Source organism: Petromyzon marinus, chromosome 39 (assembly GCF_048934315.1).
Source record: "Petromyzon marinus isolate PM22_M1 ecotype Great Lakes invasive population chromosome 39, UKy_Petmar_22M1.pri1.0, whole genome shotgun sequence".
NCBI lineage: Eukaryota > Metazoa > Chordata > Hyperoartia > Petromyzontiformes > Petromyzontidae > Petromyzon > Petromyzon marinus.
Genome location: NC_133705.1, coordinates 15,136,702 through 15,160,072, shown reverse-complemented (window position 1 = coordinate 15,160,072; position 23,371 = coordinate 15,136,702). Strand labels below are relative to the sequence as shown.

At 47.3% G+C, this 23,371-nt stretch overlaps 1 protein-coding gene across 4 annotated transcripts in view; it reads left to right on the top strand.

Moving 5' to 3' along the window:
• Positions 1–23,371, top strand: part of MEGF6 (multiple EGF like domains 6) — a 284,338-nt gene that overhangs the window by 218,795 nt on the left and 42,172 nt on the right. For 3 of the 4 annotated variants that reach the window (XM_032968232.2, XM_032968230.2, XM_032968231.2), the window contains 8 exons: positions 5,590–5,715; positions 8,268–8,390; positions 10,416–10,538; positions 13,061–13,198; positions 16,495–16,617; positions 18,596–18,718; positions 21,189–21,449; positions 22,459–22,590. In XM_032968232.2, the coding sequence (XP_032824123.1) occupies positions 5,590–5,715; positions 8,268–8,390; positions 10,416–10,538; positions 13,061–13,198; positions 16,495–16,617; positions 18,596–18,718; positions 21,189–21,449; positions 22,459–22,590 (1,149 nt within the window). The other variant, XM_032968234.2, reaches the window with a different exon arrangement.

The window sequence follows — 23,371 nt, the reverse complement described above, 5'->3', positions numbered from 1 at the left end:
AGCAACTTTCTGTATCATTCTCCCCTCATATGCAAAAATTACGACTATGTAGGTGTTCGTGTTTGGGCTGTACAGCTCTTGGGTTGTGTTTTCCGGCCGTGCCGTGTGTTGTTTGGGGCGGTGTCCGAGGTTCCGATCCACGTTCAGGGGAGCTTCTCCAGGAACTGAATTTCTTTAGTTCGTCTTCAATTCAGTCCCTGAAGAAACCCTAAGCCCGTGGCACGAAACGTCAGACATCATGCCGAATTTCCCATGAAGCAAGGCTGAATACAGCAGTTGAACCTTTATGGAGAAGCACGCTTTGCTTGGCCATTGTTGCGTAATCTTTTTTAAGCACCACAGTACACAATTCTAACCAACGTCAAGTCCTCTTCAATTTCTCTCAATCCTTCCTTCCCTTGTTCCAGTTAACTCTGGATAATGATCAACTTGCGTTTTGCGCCTGCAGAAAAACAGACGGGACTCGTTTATTTCATGTTTCGCTTGGCTCGTGAATGATGCTCCTGTGCTTCGTAAGCACCTGGCATTGCAATGGGTCTCAGCCAAAAAATAAAAAAAACAGCCAGTCAGAACAATACGAACTTTATTTTTGCACAGAAATTAGAGAATAAGACGTGAACCCAAATGGGATAACAATCTCTTTTTTATGACACTGCTAATGCTTTAAATATGGATGGGGCTTCAGAAGCAAGGGTCGGTGGATCAAGTAGCTATGTAAGATGGCCAGAAAATAAGTATGCTTTGCAGACATTTAATTATTATACAACCGAGAGTTCTCTTGAGCTACGCTAGTTTCCTACCATATACAAGACACTTCTTGCATAAGAACCGGCCAAACATCCTAAACGCAGGAACCTTCTGATAAAAAAAGGTGATGTTTTCCCAGATAAATGACGTAAAGACCTCATCGAGGTTTTTTGTTTGTATGTAATTTACGCAAATTTGTTAATATACTAGTGAACGAAAAACCCCCACGTTTCCAGGCGCCACTAGAGTTGTCGAGGTTATTCGGACGTACTTCGTCAAAACGTTGGCGTTGGGGTGGCCGTCTTCCACCGCTGCTGTTGAGCGCTCCGTGCTGCGATGGTGGTCAGCCAGCTCGACGATTTATAGCGAAATAAACTCCGTGACCAACATCGGCAAAAATGGGATAATTTTATCCAGCAGTGAATTCACAAAGGGCTGGGCCTGTTTAATAACAATGGTCACTGCGCTCACGTGGCAAATACAATAATTTAGCAGACCATGGCTGATTTTCGCTGCCGATATTAGTTCTCCCAACAGTGAGCCTCCCAATGTAATTATTGGCATACTTAATTCAGCTAGTGAAACTTAAACAACATACTGTTTTCCCACATGTCAACAAAACGTGGCTATACGACCGTTTATGCATAAACATGCATTTGCTATATGGCGCGCGCAACAGGCTGTGCGTGTCTCAGTTTCGTAGATTTATTACTTTTTGTAAACACACGAAGGCGTGCTGAGTGGTTGCAGCTTGAGTTTAGCCGTTTGAGCAATTGTGCCATTGCATGCCCACTGTGACTCAGGCAGACTGTGGTTAGCGTGTAATTCATATGAACGGCGAGTACAGCATTACCGGCACAACAGGCGAAGTACAGCACTGAGCAATCCACAGGCTGTGTGTTGGTCGAGGGGGTGTTTGACCATACTTCGCCGTGCAGGTCAGTGCGGGATTGTTGAACGAGGAGAGATCCGGGACAATTTCAGATTTCGCTCGCTACTGATGTTGCCCCCACGGCCGGGATTGGAACTCACATTGCTGGGTTTATTCGCGCAGTGTGCCAACTACTGCCCCCCAAAAATGAATTAGAAACCTTTTTAATTAGATGCCTGTGTGTGTGTGTGTGGAGCTGCAATGTCGCGCAGGCGACACACAAACTGGGTGGCTATTGCGTGTCAACCCAGGAAAATGAATGGCTCTTGGAGATATGAAAAAAAAAAACTGTGACTCCTGGATAGATTGCTGATCTGTGCAGATTAGCATAATGTTGCTGCATATGCTTGGCATTGTAAGGGGTTTGAGGATCTGTCGGTTAGAATAATATACAATGGCATCCTTGTGTACATAAATACTACGTGCAAGCGACGCGTTTACAATTTTGGGCAAAGGAATAAAAAAACCACAGTTAATTATTAATGTTGGCACCGCACCATTAATTCAGCACTGCTGGGGAGGAACAGTGGCGATGCTTTAAATGTCTCCCTCCCCCATGTGCACAAGTCGCTAAGGTCGGTGCGCCCAGATGCCTTGCTGCAGTCAGACTGGTTTTCATTCGCGAAGTGAGACCGTCATTTATCTTGGCTCACCCTTTGGGCGAAAGGATTTCCATGAATTTCGGAGATGCAATAATAAATATGGTCAGAGCCAACGGACCGGACCCGTACTCCAACGAGCACCAGGCAGCAGAGCTCCTCGCTTCGTCCGCAGTCCCGCCTGTGATTTAAATTACTCGGTCTGAGAAAGGGGGGGGGGGGGTCAGACCAATCTCTCCATAGGACAACCACTCGACCTCCTACAAAGTGGTACTGATTTTATTCGCCAACAAAAGGGATAATGGACCGAGTTGGAAATTAACTTTCAAAATAACTTTTTCTTTCTCCAAATTGAAAAATCATGCTCGTAATAACACTTATGTAGGGGCAATTATGTAATAACAATACTAATGCCCCTAATTTAACCAAGTCGAAAAAGTATTTTTCCTGATGGGGGTGCTGCATTGGGATGTTTGGCCGACTCGGGAGGAAATTTAAGTCCTCACAAAACACCAACAGGTAGGAAGGAGCAGGGGTAACTCAAAGCACTGCACAGATGGATTTGGGGAAAGGCCACCTTGAATAAACACGTGGCCTTGATGCAAAAATATGCGCGATCCCTTGCTTCTAAAGTGCTTGATTACATAAGTGAACAACATTCGCTCATTTCAATACAGTTTGAACTCATTCATCTTCAGTTTGAATTCATTCATCAGGCAAAGCCAGTGCAGTGCTAGAGTTCGAAAAATCATTTCGTCCGAGACGATGCTCCACTTCGTCGCATGGAAAAAATTTTTGCAGGAGTTCCAACGAAATGGTGAATTATACCTTTTGCCAACAGTGGAACGAGCTAACAATTGCAGGACTGCACCTTTTTGCCTTTTATTATAGACTGCTGTATTAAACGACTTAAACCACCTCATCACATTCATTCCTGGCACGGTGGACACGGTGTCACTGGGTACAATATTGCTTGTGTGTCCCATCATGTGTTTTATAGACGCTGATATGTTCTGCTTAATTCGGTCCATAGACCATTCAGTAAGTCACTCCTTTGCTTTCTGCTTAAGTTGGGTTGTAGCCGTGGGCTGTTAGCAGTGGGCATATTGTTTTGACATCAGGGCAATATTATTTGTTTTGAGTCTGGCATTCCTCAAGGTGTAACCTTTTAGCTCTTTCTTTCATTTATTTTAGTCATCTCAATTCCAATTGGGCTTAAGGTTCGTGTGCATTCCAGAAAAGAGGAAAAACATGCATCAGTGCACACACAAGCTTTGAGCGCAAGGATGAGAACGCATGCGCGAGTATGCACGGACGCAAACCTTCAACACGTGCTCAATGTTATACACGCACACAGGCTCATGCATACAAAGGTCCATGCACATAAGCTTACACAAGCGCGCGAACACACACACACACACAAACACCCACTTTCACACACAGGCACCCGTGCGCAAGCAAACACTCAGCCCGGCGCATAAACACACACATGCATAATAACAAACACCAGCCTTCACAAGAATGTGTTCAAATACAAGCGAACAAATATAAACACAGAAATAAGCGCAGGCGTAACAGCATGGCGACACCAATGTGAGTACCGTTGGGCAGAGTACTGTCGGCGAGCAGCTATCAAGGGCCAGAATTACGGACGAGGGTAGTCGTCTGACCAGCAACACACCCGGCAGGACCGCCTTTGTCTCCCCACCACTCGTTGTTGTTGTTTAAACACCACACCAGACACTCGTTTCAGGCCGAGTTGACCTCTGATATCAGCCGTGGCTGGGAATCGAATTTGAGAAAAGCTACATTCGGTGACGCGATTTTTATAAAAACGCTCGTTATGTTAATAGCCATTCTCCACTAAGTGGCGGAGATGTCACCACAGCTCTTGTGCCAGGCTAGGTGCACTTTGATGCGACTGGCAGGAGGTTATGGGCCAGACACATCTGCCGGGTCAAACACACACACACACACAAGCAGACAGAGAGGTACGCAATTCCATACACACAGATGTACGAACGCACTAAACCTGCACAAGAGCCGATTCTCACCTAGTCCCGTAACCGGCAACACACCTGGGCTTCCCTGGCCGCCTTCACGTGGCAAGCCGAGAGGACGTCTGTCAACGTGGGCGCTATCCCGTTGTGCCATTAACGGGGTTCAAGTTGTGGTCACGCAACGAGGAGCCTGTCCCATTATTCGACAGTGACATATAGTTTTGGGAAGTGGCCGGACGGCGAGCTTGTGTTTTTTTTAAATGTATTTGACGCGCCTGGAACTTGCTTTGGCATTCTTTGGCTACGTGTGGATGCACAAAGGTTATTTTGTCGGAGGGTAAACCAAAGGTCTCCTCTCTCGCGCGCGCTCGCTCACTCTTGCATTGTAAGCACACATTAAACAGAAAGAACCCCACGTGAATCAACAACGTACGGATGGGTTTTTTTACGTTAAATTTGTAAACAAAATGTGCTCATTACCTACCTTTAGAATTACTATATATAAAAAAACGTGAAATATGTTTTTATGTAAGCATAAAAAAACCAGGCGGTACATCCGTACTTGGCCAGTCATAACAGTGCAACGAGTCAAGTTCATATGGGATAGGGGTAGTTAGGCGTTCTGCACATTCACCAATTTGTTGGTAGGACTGCGTGAAGTGGACTGTGTCCGGTTGTAGCCTGGTCTGGGAAGAAGTTAAACGGATAAAATACAGACCGTGGGGTGGGCATAAGTAGAAATATTTTGAGAGGGCTTATTACAGTGTATTAACCAATGTTATGTTTTTTCACGTTATATCATCTGTTGGATAACTGACCCGTGCTTAACTGTTTTTTATATATATTATATATAAACTGACAATTCATGTATCACCAGAGTATGTTTGTTGTCGTGTTTTTCAGACTTGATGCCTTGAAATAGGTGTGTGTCTATTTCTTGTTTGGACATTTTAACGCCTGTTTCATTGCCAGGGTAAGGGACTATCTTGAGTTTTAATGTCACAAGGCTATGTGGGGGGTGATCTTAGCCTGTGTGTTTATTAACCACTCCGTGCTTGCTGCTGCTGCTGCTGTTGTTGTTGTTGCTGTTGTTGTTGCTGCTGTTGTTATTGTTGTTGCTGCTGCTGCTGATGGTGTTGTTGCTGCTGCTGCTGTTGTTGTTGCTGCTGATGGTGTTGTTGCTGCTGCTGCTGCTGTTGTTGTTGTTGCTGCTGCTGCTGTTGTTATTGTTGTTGCTGCTGCTGTTATTGTTGCTGCTGCTGGTGTTGTTGTTGTTGCTGCTGCTGCTGTTGTTGTTGTTGTACCCTGGCAGCGGTGAACTCGTGTGCGGTGAACAAGGGCGGCTGCGAGCACGACTGCGTGCAGCTGGGAGGGGGACAATACCAGTGCAGGTGCCGCCACAACTTCCGCCTCAAAGAAGATGGGAAGCAGTGCGAACGTAAGCGAGGCCCCCTCTCCGGCCTCCTGCCATCGATATTCGCCATCGATCCACTGCTGGATGACGGGCCATCCCCGAGGCGGCCCGGTGATCCTGCGAAGCATTAACCAACCGGGCGCCCGCACACGAGCCGATTTTAGATAGCAAACGGGATCCCTCCATCAGCGGACATTCCCTGAGACCCATTGTGCATACATCTGCACACGTTCTTACATATTGAATACACTGTAACATGTGATCGTTTTAGCGTAGTCATTATAGCATGCTATTTTCTTTATTGAGATGTGTTCTGTGGGTGATATCCAACGAAGGTAAACATATTTTAACTTTAATTTGACTTGCAGAACACGGCTTAGGTGCGTTACCGTCGAGAGGTCGAATAACTTTTGTTGTTGTTGCAAAATCCAAAGAAAATTCCATCACACCCAACAGCCAACCTTAAGCACCCAGACGCACTCTGACAGCTTGCCGAACTTTTCCTCATCCATTAAACATATCTTCAGATCGTTATCAAATAAATTGTTACTGCTCGCATTCCCACCGCCCTAAAAGATGATTTTCGTCTTCTAACAACGTCTCGAGGGAGGGGTTGCCTGTCACGTGACTGTCAGTGTTCAAGTTTAAAGCGTCTTCGGGCTGGGATCAATCCGCGGGCCGAGCCAGCACTTTGCCCTGTATGTTTGGAGTAATTGGAGACAACTTTCAGCCCGCCCCCCCTACCCCCACCGCTCCCGCTTAATGCTGAGCAAACAGCAATGCGGGCATTAAGTACAAAAGTGCTTACGTTTTAACTGAGCACCTGCTTCAAGAATCCGGGAGGGGAGGAAGCATTAGCGGACCCTGCTGAGGGCGATGCTGATGGGGGGCATTCAGTCTCATGGCCGATCCAATGAGCTTCTAACGGAAAATAAATAAATAAAAACCCGTATAATTCATTATACCGGTGTCGTATGCCGGTATAATTAATTACACACAGCAGCATTCATGTGTGCACCACAGTTAGCCCACCGGCAGTAAAGTGGGGTAAAGTGTGGGTACTCTCACCTCACCAAAGGTGTCTGACCAGCTTGTAAGAGTCGGCCAAGCATAACGTCTAGATGGGGCTCTTTTTGCCAGCAGTGCTGTGACCAACAATTGCAGACCCTGTGACGTCACCTTTATAGTTGGCCGGCATTCCGGATAAAATCCCTTATTTAATTTCCATCTCTTAAAATGTTCTATGAGCTTGAGCACGTTTTATGCAATTGTTTTAGGTTCTGCTTATACAGATGCAGATAACCCATAATAAAAAAAATATTATCTTACCAACTCCTCCCCGGCCCCTACAATCACTGCGTTCCGAGCTGACTCACGGGGGTAAAGGATGAAATGTTAATGAAAGAAACAGGGCTAGGAGTGATGCCACTTTGGCGACACTTTATTATAAAATACGGCGGTGATGCGACAATTATGTCACTCCAGCACTTATAAATATTACCATGGAAGATTGTGTCTTCATAATGAAGTTTCAAACTTGTCATGCAGCCTGGAACGCACGGCCAATGTACTCACCTACAACACAAGAGAGGGTTTGTTTCGTAGTTTAAATATTAGAACAATCTTGATTCGAAGCTTTCGTGACCGCAGGAATCCATACTCTTTGGTTCTTTCGGTAAAGTCACGTAGGTAGAAAAAATATAATAGATCACGACGTTTCGATCGTAACACAAGCAACCGTCATCAGGTGTGAAACAAACACATCAAGAGGACTGCTGACGTACGAAAGTCCTGCTGCTGTCTTTGTTTCACACCTGATGACGGCTGCTTGTGTTGCGATCGAAACGTCGTGATCTATTATATTTTTTCTACCTACGTGACTTTACCGAAAGAACCAAAGAGTATTAGAAGATTGGTTGTTCTATAGAGTAACTTGGCCCTATCACAGGTTCAGAGACCCAAAATGAGAGGCGTCACACCAAATAGTCACTTTAGCAGGAATCCACTTTAAATATTAACGAAACAGCAGATTGAAGTGGCTAAACCAAATGTACATGCCGTCAAGATTGCTTCAACGTGATTCATTATGTTTGTTCAAGCATTACGTGAATAGAGGCATTGTATTCTGATAATAACTTAGAGTCAATCGAATCGATTCTGGAACCTTTCATGGTGCAATGGTTTGGGGTAGTGGGGTAAAGTGTGGGTACTTTCACATCTTCCAGCACGGCATAGTGCCAAATACCCCCTTGATGGGGCTTTCTCGAGTAGAGGCCCTCCAGTGGAGACCCTTGGCGTCATCAAGGCATTTGCAGGGCTGCACCGTTACCAGTTAGAATCTAATCGTGCAGCGTTGGTAAAAACAAATGTATGCTTGTGAAAATTGCAGGCCCGTATTATTTTTTGCTGTCATCCCCCCCCCAGCCCCACCTCCGATTAGCACGGTTGGCTCCGTATGGTGCGAAAGAAGTTCAACATAAATGCATACAATCGGAAGACGAAGCAAATCTTCGTACGATTTGCTATTTTGCAACGCGTTACAAACATGGATTTATGAGAAGCTTTGTCCGTTGCAGTGAGGAATCCCTGTGGCGACCGGAACGGAGGTTGCATGCAGAAGTGCGTCAGCGACGGTGGCGTGGCCAAGTGTCTGTGTCACCCTGGATACCGGTTGGGTGTTGATGAAAAGAGTTGTGATGGTGAGTGAAGCATGGTTGGGTGTTGATGAAAAGAGTTGTGATGGTGAGTGAAGCATGGTTGGGTGTTGATGAAAAGAGTTGTGATGGTGAGTGAAGCATGGTTGGGTGTTGATGAAAAGAGTTGTGATGGTGAGTGAAGCATGGTTAGTCTTATTCTTCTAACTGTCTTCTTTTGCATGGCCCAGGAGTTGAATTTAGATTAAAAAATGAATTGCTTTAGAACTGCTTTTTGTGTGTTTAGTTTGTTGTCCTGCCCCCACACCTCCGATGAGCACGGTTGGCTATGTACGGTGCGAAAGAAGTCCAACATACGTCCATACGTATAGTTTTAGGGCTGTGGTTGAGTGTCAAATTGATGGCTTGGGTGGAAGAGAAAAAAAAGTGGATTGACCCGATTTCCCCCAGTCAATGAGCACGTGAGGGCGACGACGTTCACGATGCGTCCAGTTCCTGGGGAAACCACATCCCACCTGCATCACAAGTAAATGTGTTTGTCTCTGCTGCAAGAGTTCGAGCGGCCGCGTCACGCCGCCCTCACAGAGCGTTTGCGCGATGCTCTGCATTGTCGATTGGCAGCGTTGAAACGTTGGACGTAAGTGCCCAGCAACGTTTGGTACAACCCGAAGCACATCGGAGAACAATTTACCTTTAGCCCTTTGCATGGGCTCGTGGCAAATTGCCTCGAATTTCATCTTCCACTTATACAACAACAACAACAGCTAACATGGGAAGCTCTGATGCGAATTATTATTGTCCATTGCTCGTGTGGGATGCTCATTCCTGGAACATCGATGGTGGGATCGCTGACTAGTTGCGTGTTATCCATGCCTCTACTAAGATCCTCCACAGTGTTCTTCATTGCAAGGCCCGCGGGCCACTGGCAGCCCCTGGTGGCCTTTAGTGCGGCTCCAGACGTGCGCCCCCGACAATACCGTACACAACAGACGTGAAAACGCCCCCATCATGCTGTCAAACCCCAGTGTGTGTTTTTTGAATGTGTGGCAGCCCTCAGTCTGATGAGGTCTTATTGGCGAAAGTGGTCCCCCACCCCCCCCCCCCCTCAGAAAATTCATGTAGACCACTTGGTCTATGCCAAGATAAATTCTGAGGAAATTATAAGATTAATGAATATGCTTGTGTCGCCGTTTTAACACCGCACCACAATCCAACACGCCCCATGTCTTTGCTTGATGCTGCACATTATTGGCAAATCTCGTCGTTTCTCATCTCCCAGTAACCTCCCAGGCTCAATTAGCCCCGTAAACAATGGTCCGATTGAACCGATGGAAAATTGAGAATCACGCACAGTTATGACTTGCAGTCACCAATCCCCAAACCGTGGAACGCACTTTAACACCATTGTCATCTCCCCCCCCCCCAACCCCACTTTGAAAATTTGCCGCCAGCATTTCAGATATTCACCGGGCCACGTAAAACATTTATGTTCAACTCCCCACCGTACGAGAGAAGATCGATAAGTGAGGTGGCCTTAATCTTAGTCAGCTCAGCCTAAAACAAGATTCTGGTACAACGTGTCGATTACAGAAATTTGAGGATAAATTAAAAGTGCTTCGCATGGTGCTTGCCCCAAATTCGAATCGTTTTCTGAAATATATATATATTTCTCGCATGCTCATGTGTGCATGCAAATGAATTATTAATTATACCGTTTTTTTTAATACGCACAGCTCATAATAATAATAATGTCAATATTTAACAAGTGAAAAGGCTGCAGGCGTGTGCATGTGTGAAATGAACGTGCAAACATTTGCAATCACTTACGAGCAGCGCGTAGATCAAACGGAACTCAAGCGAAATCGCGCGTCGCACTCGCAACACGCTCTCCGTCGTCGCGAGGCCTGCCGCGACGATACACGCTCGGAATCCCATCGGTTTTTTGACACGCGCTGCCTCCGTACGATCCTCGCAGGGCTTTGCTGCCCACCTCCCTTCCCCTCCGACCCAAGGTCGCCGATTCCCCGTAATCGAGGCGGCTGCCGTCGCTCCGTGCCGCTTTGTTTGTAGACATTGACGAGTGCGATCTGGAGACCAGCATGTGCGTGCATAGCTGCCGCAACACGAGGGGCTCCTTCGTCTGCCAGTGCAACCCCGGCTACGAGTTGGGCTCCGATGGAAAGCAATGCTACCGTAAGTGTTTGGAATGTATATTTGCGTGCGTGAACGTGTGTGTGTGTGAGTATGCGCATATGGATGCTGCCGGCCGGCGGAATTGTTGGCACACTTTTTACTTGCAATCCAGAGGCCGCCGGTTCAATGCGGTGTGCTAAGCAGCAGAAGCAGCAGAAACAATGGGCAAGTTTATTAAATGCACCTATGCACCACGGTTAGTAATCGGTTGGCAGGTCGTCTGGGGTGGGGTGACGTGTGGGTACTCCCACCTCTTCCAAGACTTTTGAACAGTATGCAAGAGTGGGCCAAATGCATGATGGGCTTTCAATAGTAGAGGCCCTTACACCAGCATAGCCGTGAGCAAGCGGTTGCAGGGTTGTGCCACCTCTATATACTGACATGGAGATAATACGCATGTGTCACTATAGCTGCCACAATACAGTGGGGCCCATACAAAAACAAAGACTTAACATACTTTGGGGGCAAGTGCTGTTATAGCGAGTACCTATGAAGTCTGGCACGGCACACGAGGGGGTGAGTGGCCAACAACACACCCGGCTGCCTTTGTCTCATCAGCGGCAATGTTTACACACAGCACCAGGTACTCATTTGAGGCCGAGTCGACCTATGGAAGGCCCAGGACCGTCACTGGTTTTTGACCATGAGCGGGAATTTAACCCGGGTCGCTGGGTTCATAGCGCAGCGTGCTAACCACTGCGCCACTGCTCCCCATACACCTACACGCAGACACACACACAGACATATACGTGACTTTACCGAAAGAACCAGAGTATGGATTCCTGCAGTCACGAAAGCTTCAAATCAAGATATACGTCAGTGGTCCGACGATTTACCCTACCATGAAATTGTAACAATTCAGGGTTGAAATTCAATGCAAGGTTATTATTATTTTATCACGGTGAATGGCAGCACCACCCGCGGCTACAGTGGTGACATACGCCCATTGTAAACAACGTAGCAATTGAAAAAACAAACCCTTGATTCTCACCCTTGTGATCATGAGCGCACTTGCACGAGCTTTAAGATATCCACATGCGTCAATTAATCGATCCTACCATTAACATACGAACCCTACAGACGTTCACAGGGCTGCAAGTTTGTGAACACACAGGCAATGGATACTGCTGCGCAACTGATAAATGCAACAGGAATTGGAGGACCGAATTCGAGCACCGATCGTAAAAAAATAAAAAACGTCATGTAACATCATTATTAGGGTCACGCTCGTTTGGGGCAGACGTAATGAAGGTGACGGAGCTCCAATAAGAAAATGCAAGGATGGCCTCTTGGCTGGGCATGAAGACAATTACGTGGGTCAGGGCTGGGGGTGGAGCCACCGTAATGGTCACCAGACTCCCGACCACGTTCCACATATTACAGCTGCCACTTTTCTAATTCGCATGGATATGCATCGCGTTGGCGGCGAGGCTCCCCTTTTCGTCACAATTTCAATCTTTGGCCACAGGTCAAGGTCATGGCGAAGCTACCTCAAAAAAGTATGGCTCATCATTGTATTGCACATCTTAAATCAATAATGCTCAATAATTTAAACTGATCGTATAACGCTCAGACTGGATAAAATTTTGCATCTCGTTGGCTATGCATTTGAAATCGAGTAGCTTTTTTAGATAGCGCCGACCTTAACACACGAAACGAATCAATTTTACTTTAGTTTACCAGGTAAGGCCCACTGAGCTATGTAGCTTTTTTCAGACTCGACCTGCCCACGAATGATAGAGCAATGATGTGGCTTATCACGTGGAAATGTATAGCAGCCAAATACTCTAAATAAATGGTTCTTAACCTGCGGTGGACGCACCCAGTGGTAGTGCGAGATTCCCTTTCTGGGGTTGCGAGACATGTCCAGATTTTTATGGAAAGGAAAATCATTGAAACACAAATTAAGCACGGGCACGTAAGTGCGAGTACTTTGTTTCATCAAACCTACGTCTTTATTTACATTATATATACATTTATGTTTTTTTTACGATTGAGAACCAAAGGGGTCCAAGGATGCAGTAAAGGTTAAGAACCACTGTTCTAAATGAAAACGAAAGCACGTGACGTTCGCATGACGTTATAACACCACGAAGACTGACGATCATCAGTTCTATTCCACATTATTGAAACGAGCACTAAACATCTCAATCCATCGACAGAGAGAAAGGGAGGGGGGGGGGGAATAAAAACCAAAAAAGATATTTTATAAATTTACCACCTTAACAACTTTCCCGCAAACACAGAGCACCGTCGCTGGAATTTTCCAGCCGTGGCATTGAGAGTGTTGCGATTTGCATAGCCACCGCATGCGTGCAGGAAAATTCAATCCGACGCTTCCTCGCCACCGCCGCCGCTACTGCGCAACGGGCTCAAACTAAAAAACCTGCAAAGCCTGCCGCAGAAGCTTCAGCGAGTGGAGCCGCCACCGATTTCATTGCAGCCGCCGCTGGCTCACACACAGCCCCGTGCACGCGTGTGCGTGCGTGCGCGTGCGTGCGTGCGTGTGCGTGCATGAGCAGGCATCGAGATGGAGATCGTGAACAGCTGCGAGAAAGACAACGGCGGCTGCACGCACACGTGCCAGCACGCGACGCAGGGGCCACGCTGCCTCTGTGACAGCGGCTTTCACCTGGACGTGGACGGCAAGACGTGTAGAGGTACCCTCGCCGTTCCGCCCTCCGTTTAACCTGCAAGCGCGTACGAGCGCCGCGGCGTGATAATGCACCCCCTGGCAGAGCGTTTACAGAGAGAAGGCTTCCGGCAAGCGTGCTCACGGTTCGCCTCCACCATTCAAGGTTCGCGATTCGACTCGATGATCAATGACAAAATGTTCTGTTTTTTTTTTTGTCTCGGTTTTTCTCGTTTCTCATTTTTATTCATCCCTTCAGCCTAAACGTATCACTATCATCCCCGTTCGCGCATACTTTGCGTGAATCGTAAATCATCGATTCATATTCCATGCGTGATATCGTGAATGTTAGAAGCCATCGTAATATATTCATCAAACCCTTGTTATATTCCAGCGATTTAGTATGCACACAAACTCTTGAATAATTTTGCTCACGTACATGCAAAAAAAAACCTGCTCTTTGCGGAGACATTTTTGCGGCACTCGTGCCAAGCTGGGTCTCACTTTTAGGCTACGTCAAGTGGTGAATGCTCGCCGGTAGGAGGTAACTGGACAGACCCAGATGGTATGAGTTAACAGTAGGGTTAGTATGATTGGTTATTTCGGTAAAGTCACGTAGAAGGGAAACAATAAAATAATAAAAATATAAAACAATAATATTCTCACGACGTTTCGACTGCAACACAAGCAATCATCATCAGGTGTGAAAACCACAGTAAGAAAATTTGAAAAAAGTGGCGGTTTTTTAACGTTAGCACCACGGAGAGCGATTTGACAGTTTGTTCAGATGGACGAGTCCATCTATGTTCGGAAAAGAGGAGGGGGGGAGACGAAATAAAATGGATGCGGTCTGAAAGTGTTAGTGCACACCCCAGAGTGCTAACTTGTGTTTCAGCCAAGCAGTGCTCTGCTTGTGCTTGTGCAAAGACAAATATGCCCTGTATAGCCTTAACAGACTGTTGGGGCTAGTGCTGTTAGCGAGCACCTATGAAGGCCAGCACGGCACATGGAGGGGGGGGGGGGGGTGGTGAACACCATGCCTGGCCGCCTTTGTCTCCCAAGTGGCGATGTTTACACACAGCACCAGGTACTCGTTTGAGGCCGAGTCGACCTAGGGGAGTGCCAGAACCGGTACAGATAATCGTTACTGGTGTTGACCGTGAGTGGTTATTGAACTCGGATCGTCGGGTTTGTAGCGCAACGTGTTCACCTTCATGCCGTTGTGCTAACTTGCACACATTATTTGCATATGAACGTTAACAACACAATTTTTTTCCAAAAGTAGTAATTATGTTACGTATATTTTGAACCCACTTTGTTGGTCTTTAAATAAATTACATAAATGTAAAGTATTGCATGCTAAAAGCTATAAAATGTTATCAAGTGTGGCATATATATAATATATATTTCATTGTCCCATTATGCAAGATTAAGGGTAAGTAACCATAATCAAACTGTAATTCAAAGAACCCAATAACAGTAATAATAAATACATTTGAAAGATAAATACATAATATGTTTTCACGTTAACATTATTACACGGGCATTACCACCTTAACATTATGCCAAATATTTAATTTCAAACAGTTCACGCTCAGAGGTTCATACCCATTCATCAAACAGACATTAAAACCCAACAGGATTTGCCAATCTTGAAAACAACACCCACATTTGCGTTGTTACAAATGACAATAACCAAAATCAAATCTAGGCGATGTGCAATCCACATAATCTGGAGTGGTGTTTTCACTACAATGAGAGCACACTTTGGCTTGTGCCTGTTTGCGCTGTGACTGGGGAGAAGGTGCGTGGCTCTGCGTGGAGTCTGCGTTGATCGAAAGGGAGGGGGTGCCAACCCCACAGCACATGCCAGTTTGCACTTGTGGCTACTGCTGCTGCAACAGCCAACAAACAGCACCACCCTCTGTGGGCACCTGGACACACATTGCCACGCTACAGGAGGAGAACGATCAGCATAGGCACGGACTTTCGTGCATCGGCGAGAAAACACGTCTTTGGTTAACCCGCGAGGAACTGGTACACCTTTGCAGCACGCGGGAGGGAAACCAGAGTGACCACTGAGAAAGCCCGCGCACCCATGGGAAAGGAACACAAAAGCTTCACACAGGATATATCAGCCACCTACTTGCTGTACTACCTATGTGGCTGCTCTAGATGATTGCTTAAGTGCAATAAAATCTTTATTGTGACCCGCCAGACCTGTCACCTAGCCGCTGGTCTGCATGCATCTCTGCCACCTCAACTTTGCGCATGCAAAACAAAAGCGTCTCCACGCTCCAAAGAGTCACGGCCTGCCGGGCGTCCCATCTCCATTGCTGGACCCGAGCCAGGAGCGGGGATCCTACATGCGCATGTCTGGAGGCCATTGTGTCCGCATGGCAAAAAAACACCGTTGATTTACACACGCAAAATTGTGACTCAATGACATAATGAGCCCAGAGGGACGTTTGGCCGAGTAACCAGGGAGGTGCCACAGAAATAGATACAGGTAAAGGTGTGCATCCCGGCCCATGACACTGCTGGCAGGGAGGGCCTCCATTACAGGGGACATCAAGGGAGCCTCTCCGGAGGGCAATTGAGGCCTTACTTTTCCAACGCTGGACAGACGTCTTGGAATGGGTGGGGAGTGACCGGGATTTTACTCCACCACACATGACCAGCCGATCAACCTGCCGGTGGTGAACCCATAAGCATCGCAGGGTGATCAGAGGTCGGGAAGCAGGGGATGCATTTTAGAAACCTGCATCCCATTGTTTCAACTGTGGCACTGGGAGATCGGACCGGCGACCCCTCTGGATTGCAAGTCCAGTGCGCCGACCATTATGCAGCCACAGAAGCAGTACCTTGCTGAACTATATTTTTTTTACCAGGTAAGGCCCACTGAGCGATATAGCTCTTTTTTCAGAAGTGATCTGGCCACAAATGATAGCTCAACAAAGTGGCTTATCACGTGGAATAATATCGTGTCCAAATACTCTGAAACGCGTGTTCCTAAATGTGGAGGGAAAAAAAACTTGAGGATCCGGAGAAAACTCTACGCCACCACGGGGAGAGAGAACACGCAAGCTCCAAATGCTCTGGCGTCAGGGTCAGGATTGAACCCGCCACCTCTCGTATACCAGGCGAGGGAGATAGGTAGCCCCCGGCAAATATTGAGGCGCAGCGACACGTCGGGAATGAAACGTGCCGTGAGAACCTGGTGAAAGCCGCTTACAATCGGCAGCTGCTACAACGCGGTGACGATCGCCGACGTGTGACGAGTGATGCCGCTACTCGCTTGCCTGTGCTGCTGCCCGCGTACAGACACCGACGAGTGCTCCGAGGAAGGTTCCTGCTGCGCGCAGTTCTGCAGCAACAACGCCGGAGGCTACGAGTGCGGCTGCCGTGCCGGCTACCGCATCGGCCTCGACGGATGCAATTGTGACGGTAACGATCGCCACCTCTCCGTCTCACGGCGGGCACAGATCACGGGGCTTGGGGATTTCTCGCATTGATGAGGCTGTGCGCTCGCGATCCCTGTTCCTCGCAGCGGCGGCGGCCGAGCCAAGTGGTGGAATTACACGCATCCACGTCAGGCGCCCAAGTCTCTCATTGCAATGACCACGATTGACTCGCCACAAATGTTTTACGGAGATGCGGCTAAGGATTGGAACGGGTACCAAGAGCACGTGCACAATGAAAATGGAGCAATGAAATCGTCTCGAGAGCAGGTGCTCTCCATGGATTATTAAAGTGCAGAAACTTTGAAAGACGGGCGATGATTTGGGGAGGCCCTCATCCAGCAGTGGACTGATCATAGACAAGAATGATGATGATGATAAACATGGTACCGATTATATCGACCCTGTAGGGATGCTAGTCTCGTTCAACCCACAACCACGATTTGAATTCGCAGAACCTCCTCATTGTTATTCTGCAACAGCGCGGTAGTATTAGAGGGCAGTCTTCGTGAATATCCGCTCGGCTAATAGCTCTGGTTTCACGAAGCTATCGCGATTTACTAATGAGTCTCCGAGCTTTGCGAACACTTAACCCGACGCAGCTAAAAACCAAGCAAACACATTCACAATGCAGCGCCCCAGAATTATTTTCAAGGGCTCGAGCGCGATCGATCAAGCTTCGCGAATGCGACTCGCACGCTGCCCCGATTGCCAGCTCGCGACTCGTGCAGTCTCAATTGCCCACCGCCGCTGGCGTGCCTCCACTTTTTCGCAACGCCGCAGTCTTGGTTTTTATCACGAGTAATGATAAATAAAAAAGAAAACGATTTCGGCGACCGTTAAGCGTTGGCCGAAACGCTCCGTGTGCAGCAGCAGCGGCAAAGAGGAAACACTTCCTCACTCTGCAACCGTTGCAGATTCACCCCAAAGCCAGGGGAGCGATTACAAAAGAGCGGGCGAGTTTAGCCCACCGGAGTTTATTGTCTCAGTCTGAACGGCGTCTCTCGCTAGGTCGCAGAATCGAGAGAAAAATGTTCGCGGCGGGGAAAACTAGAGATTGTTACAGCACGGTTGGGGTAGTGGGCACGTTCAGGAATGCGCCGTTGCAGTCCTTCTTTGCTGTTGCTCGAAAATATATCGGTGTTCCAAAGCCTGCGGGCCTCTCAGTGCTTACAATGGCCCTAATGACCGAGTGTGCGCTGCAGCTGGTCCTAATCTTCGGTGTGGTTTGATGCATTAAACGCGTTCAATCAGATCCCCCTTGTAGTCGCGTTTGAGATTTTTTAAATATGGAAGGATTTTTGGGGCTAATTGCATGTGCCCATGGCACACGCCTGACACAGAGTTGAACAGATTAATGCAAAAATAAATACTTACGGAATTTGAGAGAATATATATTACTTCCACAATTTAATTGGATTATGGTTATCATAACAATGGCTATTATTTTTAATGCTATTATTTGCTATGATATTATATTATTTATAGACATTTTTTTCCTGAATGAGCAATTGAGTGGCACTCATCCTTACTGATGGTCCTAAACCAGAGGAGGAAAGTCCCTATTCTCATGTTGGAGGCCAGTCTATCAATAGGACGACCATGGCCGACTTTTCAAAACAGTGGAATACAATTTATTGACCTCAAAGGGATCATAAGTTGTTATCAGTCATACTTTATTTTGTCAACCGTTGGATTCTCATCCTTGTGATTGCAAGTGACGAGAGTTCAATTCTCGATCATGACGAGACAACAGTGGAACGAGCAATACCTGAACCAGTCCCTGGCTTTCCCGTCCACTTCACCAGCCCACTCTGACCAGCGTGGTGAAATATGGTAAAAAATATATATATATCCCCATGCAGGCGGTGCTGAACATTATAATTATTAAGTTAAATTTATAAAAAGCAAACTGAAAAAAAACAAGACCCGTTCGTCCGTTATTTTTCTTTTTTGGTTCGCAGATGTGGACGAGTGCCTGGCGGAAAACGGGGGCTGTGAACAGCTGTGCCGGAACAATGAGGGCTCTTACGAGTGCTCTTGCCGCAGGGGCTTCCGCCTGGATGAGGAGAGGAGGGGATGCATCCGTAAGGGCCCTTCACACGCCCAGGCACCCCCTCCGCAATCTCTGACCCCCCCCCCCCCCGGCTTCCTCTCCCTGCCACCCTGAACGTTGCCACGCGTGTCTCTGTGCGTGCGGGACGGGGCGGCGTGGCTGGTGGTGGCAGCTGCGCTTCCAAATCGGTGACGGGATTTTACCTCCCTCGCCTGGTATTCAGAAGGTGTCCAATCCCCGTTCCTGGCACCTGTATATTTTATTTGTAGTTTTTATTGTTCTCTTTCCCCGTGGTGGTGTTTATTTTTCTCCAGGTCCACATTTGGAATCAACATGCGTTTAGAGGATTTGGCTGATATCAATTTCCACGTGATAAGCCACTTCCTTGAGCTATCATTTGTGGCCAGGTCGCTTCTCAAAAAGCGCTACATTGCTCAGTGGATCTTACCTGGTAAAATAAAAAATCTAGAATTATATATCTGGTCCTAGGCTTCCCCGAGGTCGAATCAGCCTCAAATGAGTACCTGAACGATGTGTAAACATCGCCACGTGGGAGACAAAGGTGGCCGGGCATGGTGCAGGCCAACCCACCCCTACGTGTGTTGTGGCGAGGTTCATTAGGCGCTCGCTAAGAGCATTTGCGCCAACATTCTGTTGCAGCTATACGGGAGATCTTTGTCTTTGTGCAGCACTTCAGAGGCCATTTCAGTTATTTATGAACATTCAGCGCTAAGCCCAGTAATGAGGCTGTTAAAGTACCAGCAATATCACACACACTGCCATTAGATATCGTGTAAAGTAACAGTGCAAGTATCTAACAGATCAAACTACCAGTGGCCTTTGAGCTATTGCAATGAATTACAATGTTGCAAAGTGTTAGTTTACGATAAGCATATGCTCGAGATATAAAACTTAAAAAAGGAAGAAAAAACGATGCACATGCAATGACTTCTCTAACGCTTTCCCACATGCATTCATCCTCGGAAACATTTAATTGGCGATAACCGTAGGCAGCTATCAGACAGCCGGGCTCTGATTGCGGCTCTGTTGAAGGGGGTCACAGGCCATTCTCCCAAAGGGTGAGCCCCAAAGAGAAACAAAACTTAATCCTGCAGGTTTGTTCGTGAAAAATAAGAATAGGTTTTACCCTTTCTGACAATAAAACAGGTGTTGAGATTTTCAAACACTAAATAGATACCATTTGCAAGGCAACAAGTCTGCATTAACCACACGTACTTGTGGTGAACATGCAAACAAACATGCTCTGATAAAAATTTGGCATTGTATTTGAAACCGATTGGCCTACACTTGAGACGGACTTTTTTATGGCCTAGCCTCAGCAGTGTCAGATCAGAGAACGCCAAAAGGACTACCTCATCACAGATCTGCAGCTGAAAAGATGACAAATGGACAGAGCTAATGCGTTACGCGCAAACACATTCAACCTCGGTTGTGCGGCATTACTAAAGGGCCTGCAATTATACACGTGTATAACTACGTACAAATGTGCATTATAAATTTGAATTATTGCGCGAATTAATACCCATTATAAATATTAATGAAAATGTTTATGAAATTGAAGAGACTGATCCATCATTTAATGTTATACTGTTCTGACAAGTGCCGCTCGCCAGCACCGTGTTGCCTACCCCCCCCCCTCTCCATTCCTCATCATGACACCACAACAACAACATCCGAGTGTTTACAGACTAGGGAAGGCCTGAGATGAGGTTCGCTTACAGGCTCTGGGCTTTCGATGACAGACAGGAAATTGAAACAAATCTGGGAAAATATACAATTAAAAATTAATAATGCAAAAGCAAACTATGCTGAACAAGACTGGGTGTAATACAAAAACACAATGCAGAGCAACACTTCCCCCATCCACTCAGTGAAGCTAGACTTTGAGAATCTGTGTCTGTGTGCACGTGTTCACATGCAACATCCCTGCAAGTGAGATCCTCCGTCTGTGTGCATACACATGCACGGCTCTGCAAGTGACATCCTCTGTGTGTGCATGCTCGGCTCTGCAAGTGAGATCCTCTCTGTGTGTGCATGCACGGCTCTGCAAGTGAGATCATCTCTGTGTGCATGCACGGCTCTGCAAGTGAGATCCTCTGTGTGTGTATGCACGGCTCTGCAAGTGAGATCCTCTCTGTGTGTGTGCATGCACGGCTCTGCAAGTGAGATCCTCTCTGTGTGTGCATGCACGGCTCTGCAAGTGAGATCATCTGTGTGTGTATGCACGGCTCTGCAAGTGAGATCCTCTCTGTGTGTGTGCATGCACGGCTCTGCAAGTGAGATCCTCTCTGTGTGTGCATGCACGGCTCTGCAAGTGAGATCCTCTCTGTGTGTGTGCATGCACGGCTCTGCAAGTGACATCCTGCGTGTGTGCGCATACACATGTATATCCCTGCAAGTGAGATCCTCTGTGTGTGTGTGTGTGTGCATACACATCCACGGCCGTACAAGCGCGGTCCTCCGTGTGTGCGTTTCTCCAGCTCTGGAGGGGGCCACGGAAGACCAGGGCACGGAGGAGCTGCGTGGGCAGACGCGGCTGAGCAGCACCGTGCGCCTGCGCCCTGTCGAGCAGACCTACCAGTGGGTGCCGCGCGAGGAGGCCGAGTGGGGGGCCTTCGGGGACGCAGAGGCCAGCGAGTACCGCGAGGGGGACAGCGACGAGGAGGAGGAGGGTGACGATTTCCTCGATTATGGACCCCAGGAGCACCGACGTCAGGAGCACACACTCGTCCAGAAATTCAGTGGGTCCTGCTCGGTGGGAGAGGGAGGGAGAGGGGATAGAGAGACAGAGAGCGGAGGTGCAATTAAAAATGATACGTTGTTATCATTGAGCTATACACTGCAAAGAGCATGCTTAAAGGACATTTAAAGGTGGCAATTGCGACGCAAAATACTTCAAAGCTCAATGCAACATGTTGCGACACTTGACAAGTGCTTACTCTGCCTTGTATTCCAAGGCAAAGCAAACACTGTGTACTCAGTGCAGATTTGTTTTGTTTCACACCTCCCATATGCTTCGTATAATTATTATCATGATAATGGTTTAAAGGGGTAGTGCTATTGTGGTGCTTAGTGCAATGCATTTGTGAAGCGGGGAAACTCGCATTCGATTCCTTACAGTATTTGGCTGCTATGAATTGAATTTACACGTAATAAGCCACTACATTGGGATATTATTTGTGGCCAGGTAGCATCTGAAAAAAAAACTTTTATAGCTCAGTGGGCCTTCCCTGTTAAAATATAAATAATGTATCGGTTTTTTTTTTCCTGGCCACGGCAAAATCAGTGGCGAGTGAAATGTGAACATTCCAGCCCTTCCTCATACCCCAACCCCCCGGCGCCCTTCACCAACCTGCACTGACCATTATGGTGAAGTATGATCGACTATCCCCCCCCACCACCTCCCCCCTATGATCGACATTCTTTCACAAAGGGCTGTTCATTCTTGTTTGTTGTTGTTGTTGCTGCTGCAAGTAAAATAAATAAAACAACAGCTTAGGAGGAGGACCTGCCGTGCTCAGTGAGAGCAGGAAATACAATTGCGCTACGCTAGGCAACAGCAAAGTATGTTTTATTTCCCGAGACTTATCCTGGCCCAGGCGAGTGCGTCTCGACGCTTGTTATTCGTTCCGAGCACGCGTGCCCGTGATTCACTAGCCGAGAGGTTCGCCTTTTTGTTGTTATATATATTTTTTTTACGAGCCGCGTCCCCGTGGCTTAAACCCATGGCGACGTGGCGTCTCTCCGCAGTTTGCCTGGGCGAGACGTTCGGCCACGACTGCAGCCTCTCGTGCTCCGACTGCCGCAACGGCGGCGGCTGCAGCGAGGGACAGGACGGATGCGACTGCCTCGCGGGATGGACGGGCCTCGTGTGCAACGAAAGTACGCTCCGATCGCACGTCGCCGTACAATGTTGTGCAGCCGGTGATCCGTGTATATACACACACACACGCACTCGGCATTGATTTAACTGCTTAACGCGAGCTGTTAATGCGTTGGCGTTTGCATCGTTCTCGTACTGTTCACCTGTTGGTGTTCTTTGGTCGATTACCAGTGGTGAGACAATGGCATGAAAGAGGCTGTCTCTGGTGCAGGCCAATCAGTCTCAAGGACAATTGTCATCAAAGCGTATTTATTTGCATTTTTAACACAAGTGTGTGTGGATCATGCAGACTTAATGCCTTGCATTAGCTGTCTATTGGGTTTTGACCATGTTAACACCTGTATTTTTGCCCATAAAGGGTACATCCTTTATTTTATTTTTCATCAACTCGCGCCCATTGTCCCAATTGACCCACCTCGGGGAATTGAACCGGCGACCTCCGGATTTGCAAGTTCAGTGCCCTAACCACGACACCACAGCAGCAGCGGCGGCCCGTTAACGTTGTACAGACGTTGTACAGACGTTTACATTCATGTTGAGTCAGGCGCGTCTCTCTGCTCAAACAAAGCAATGGGGCGACGGTCACCTCTAAAACAGTTGCTGTTACAAAAATATAGTTTAGGACGAGTACGCCGCAACTGTACACATTTGTTTATTTGTTATTGACCAACCTGGAGCAGGCTATCTGAACACTATTCAAATATCCCTCTAAGATAACGTCATAAGATTGCAAAATTTGATCTACCGTGCGTCGTTTCTTTAAGTTAAATATATATACAT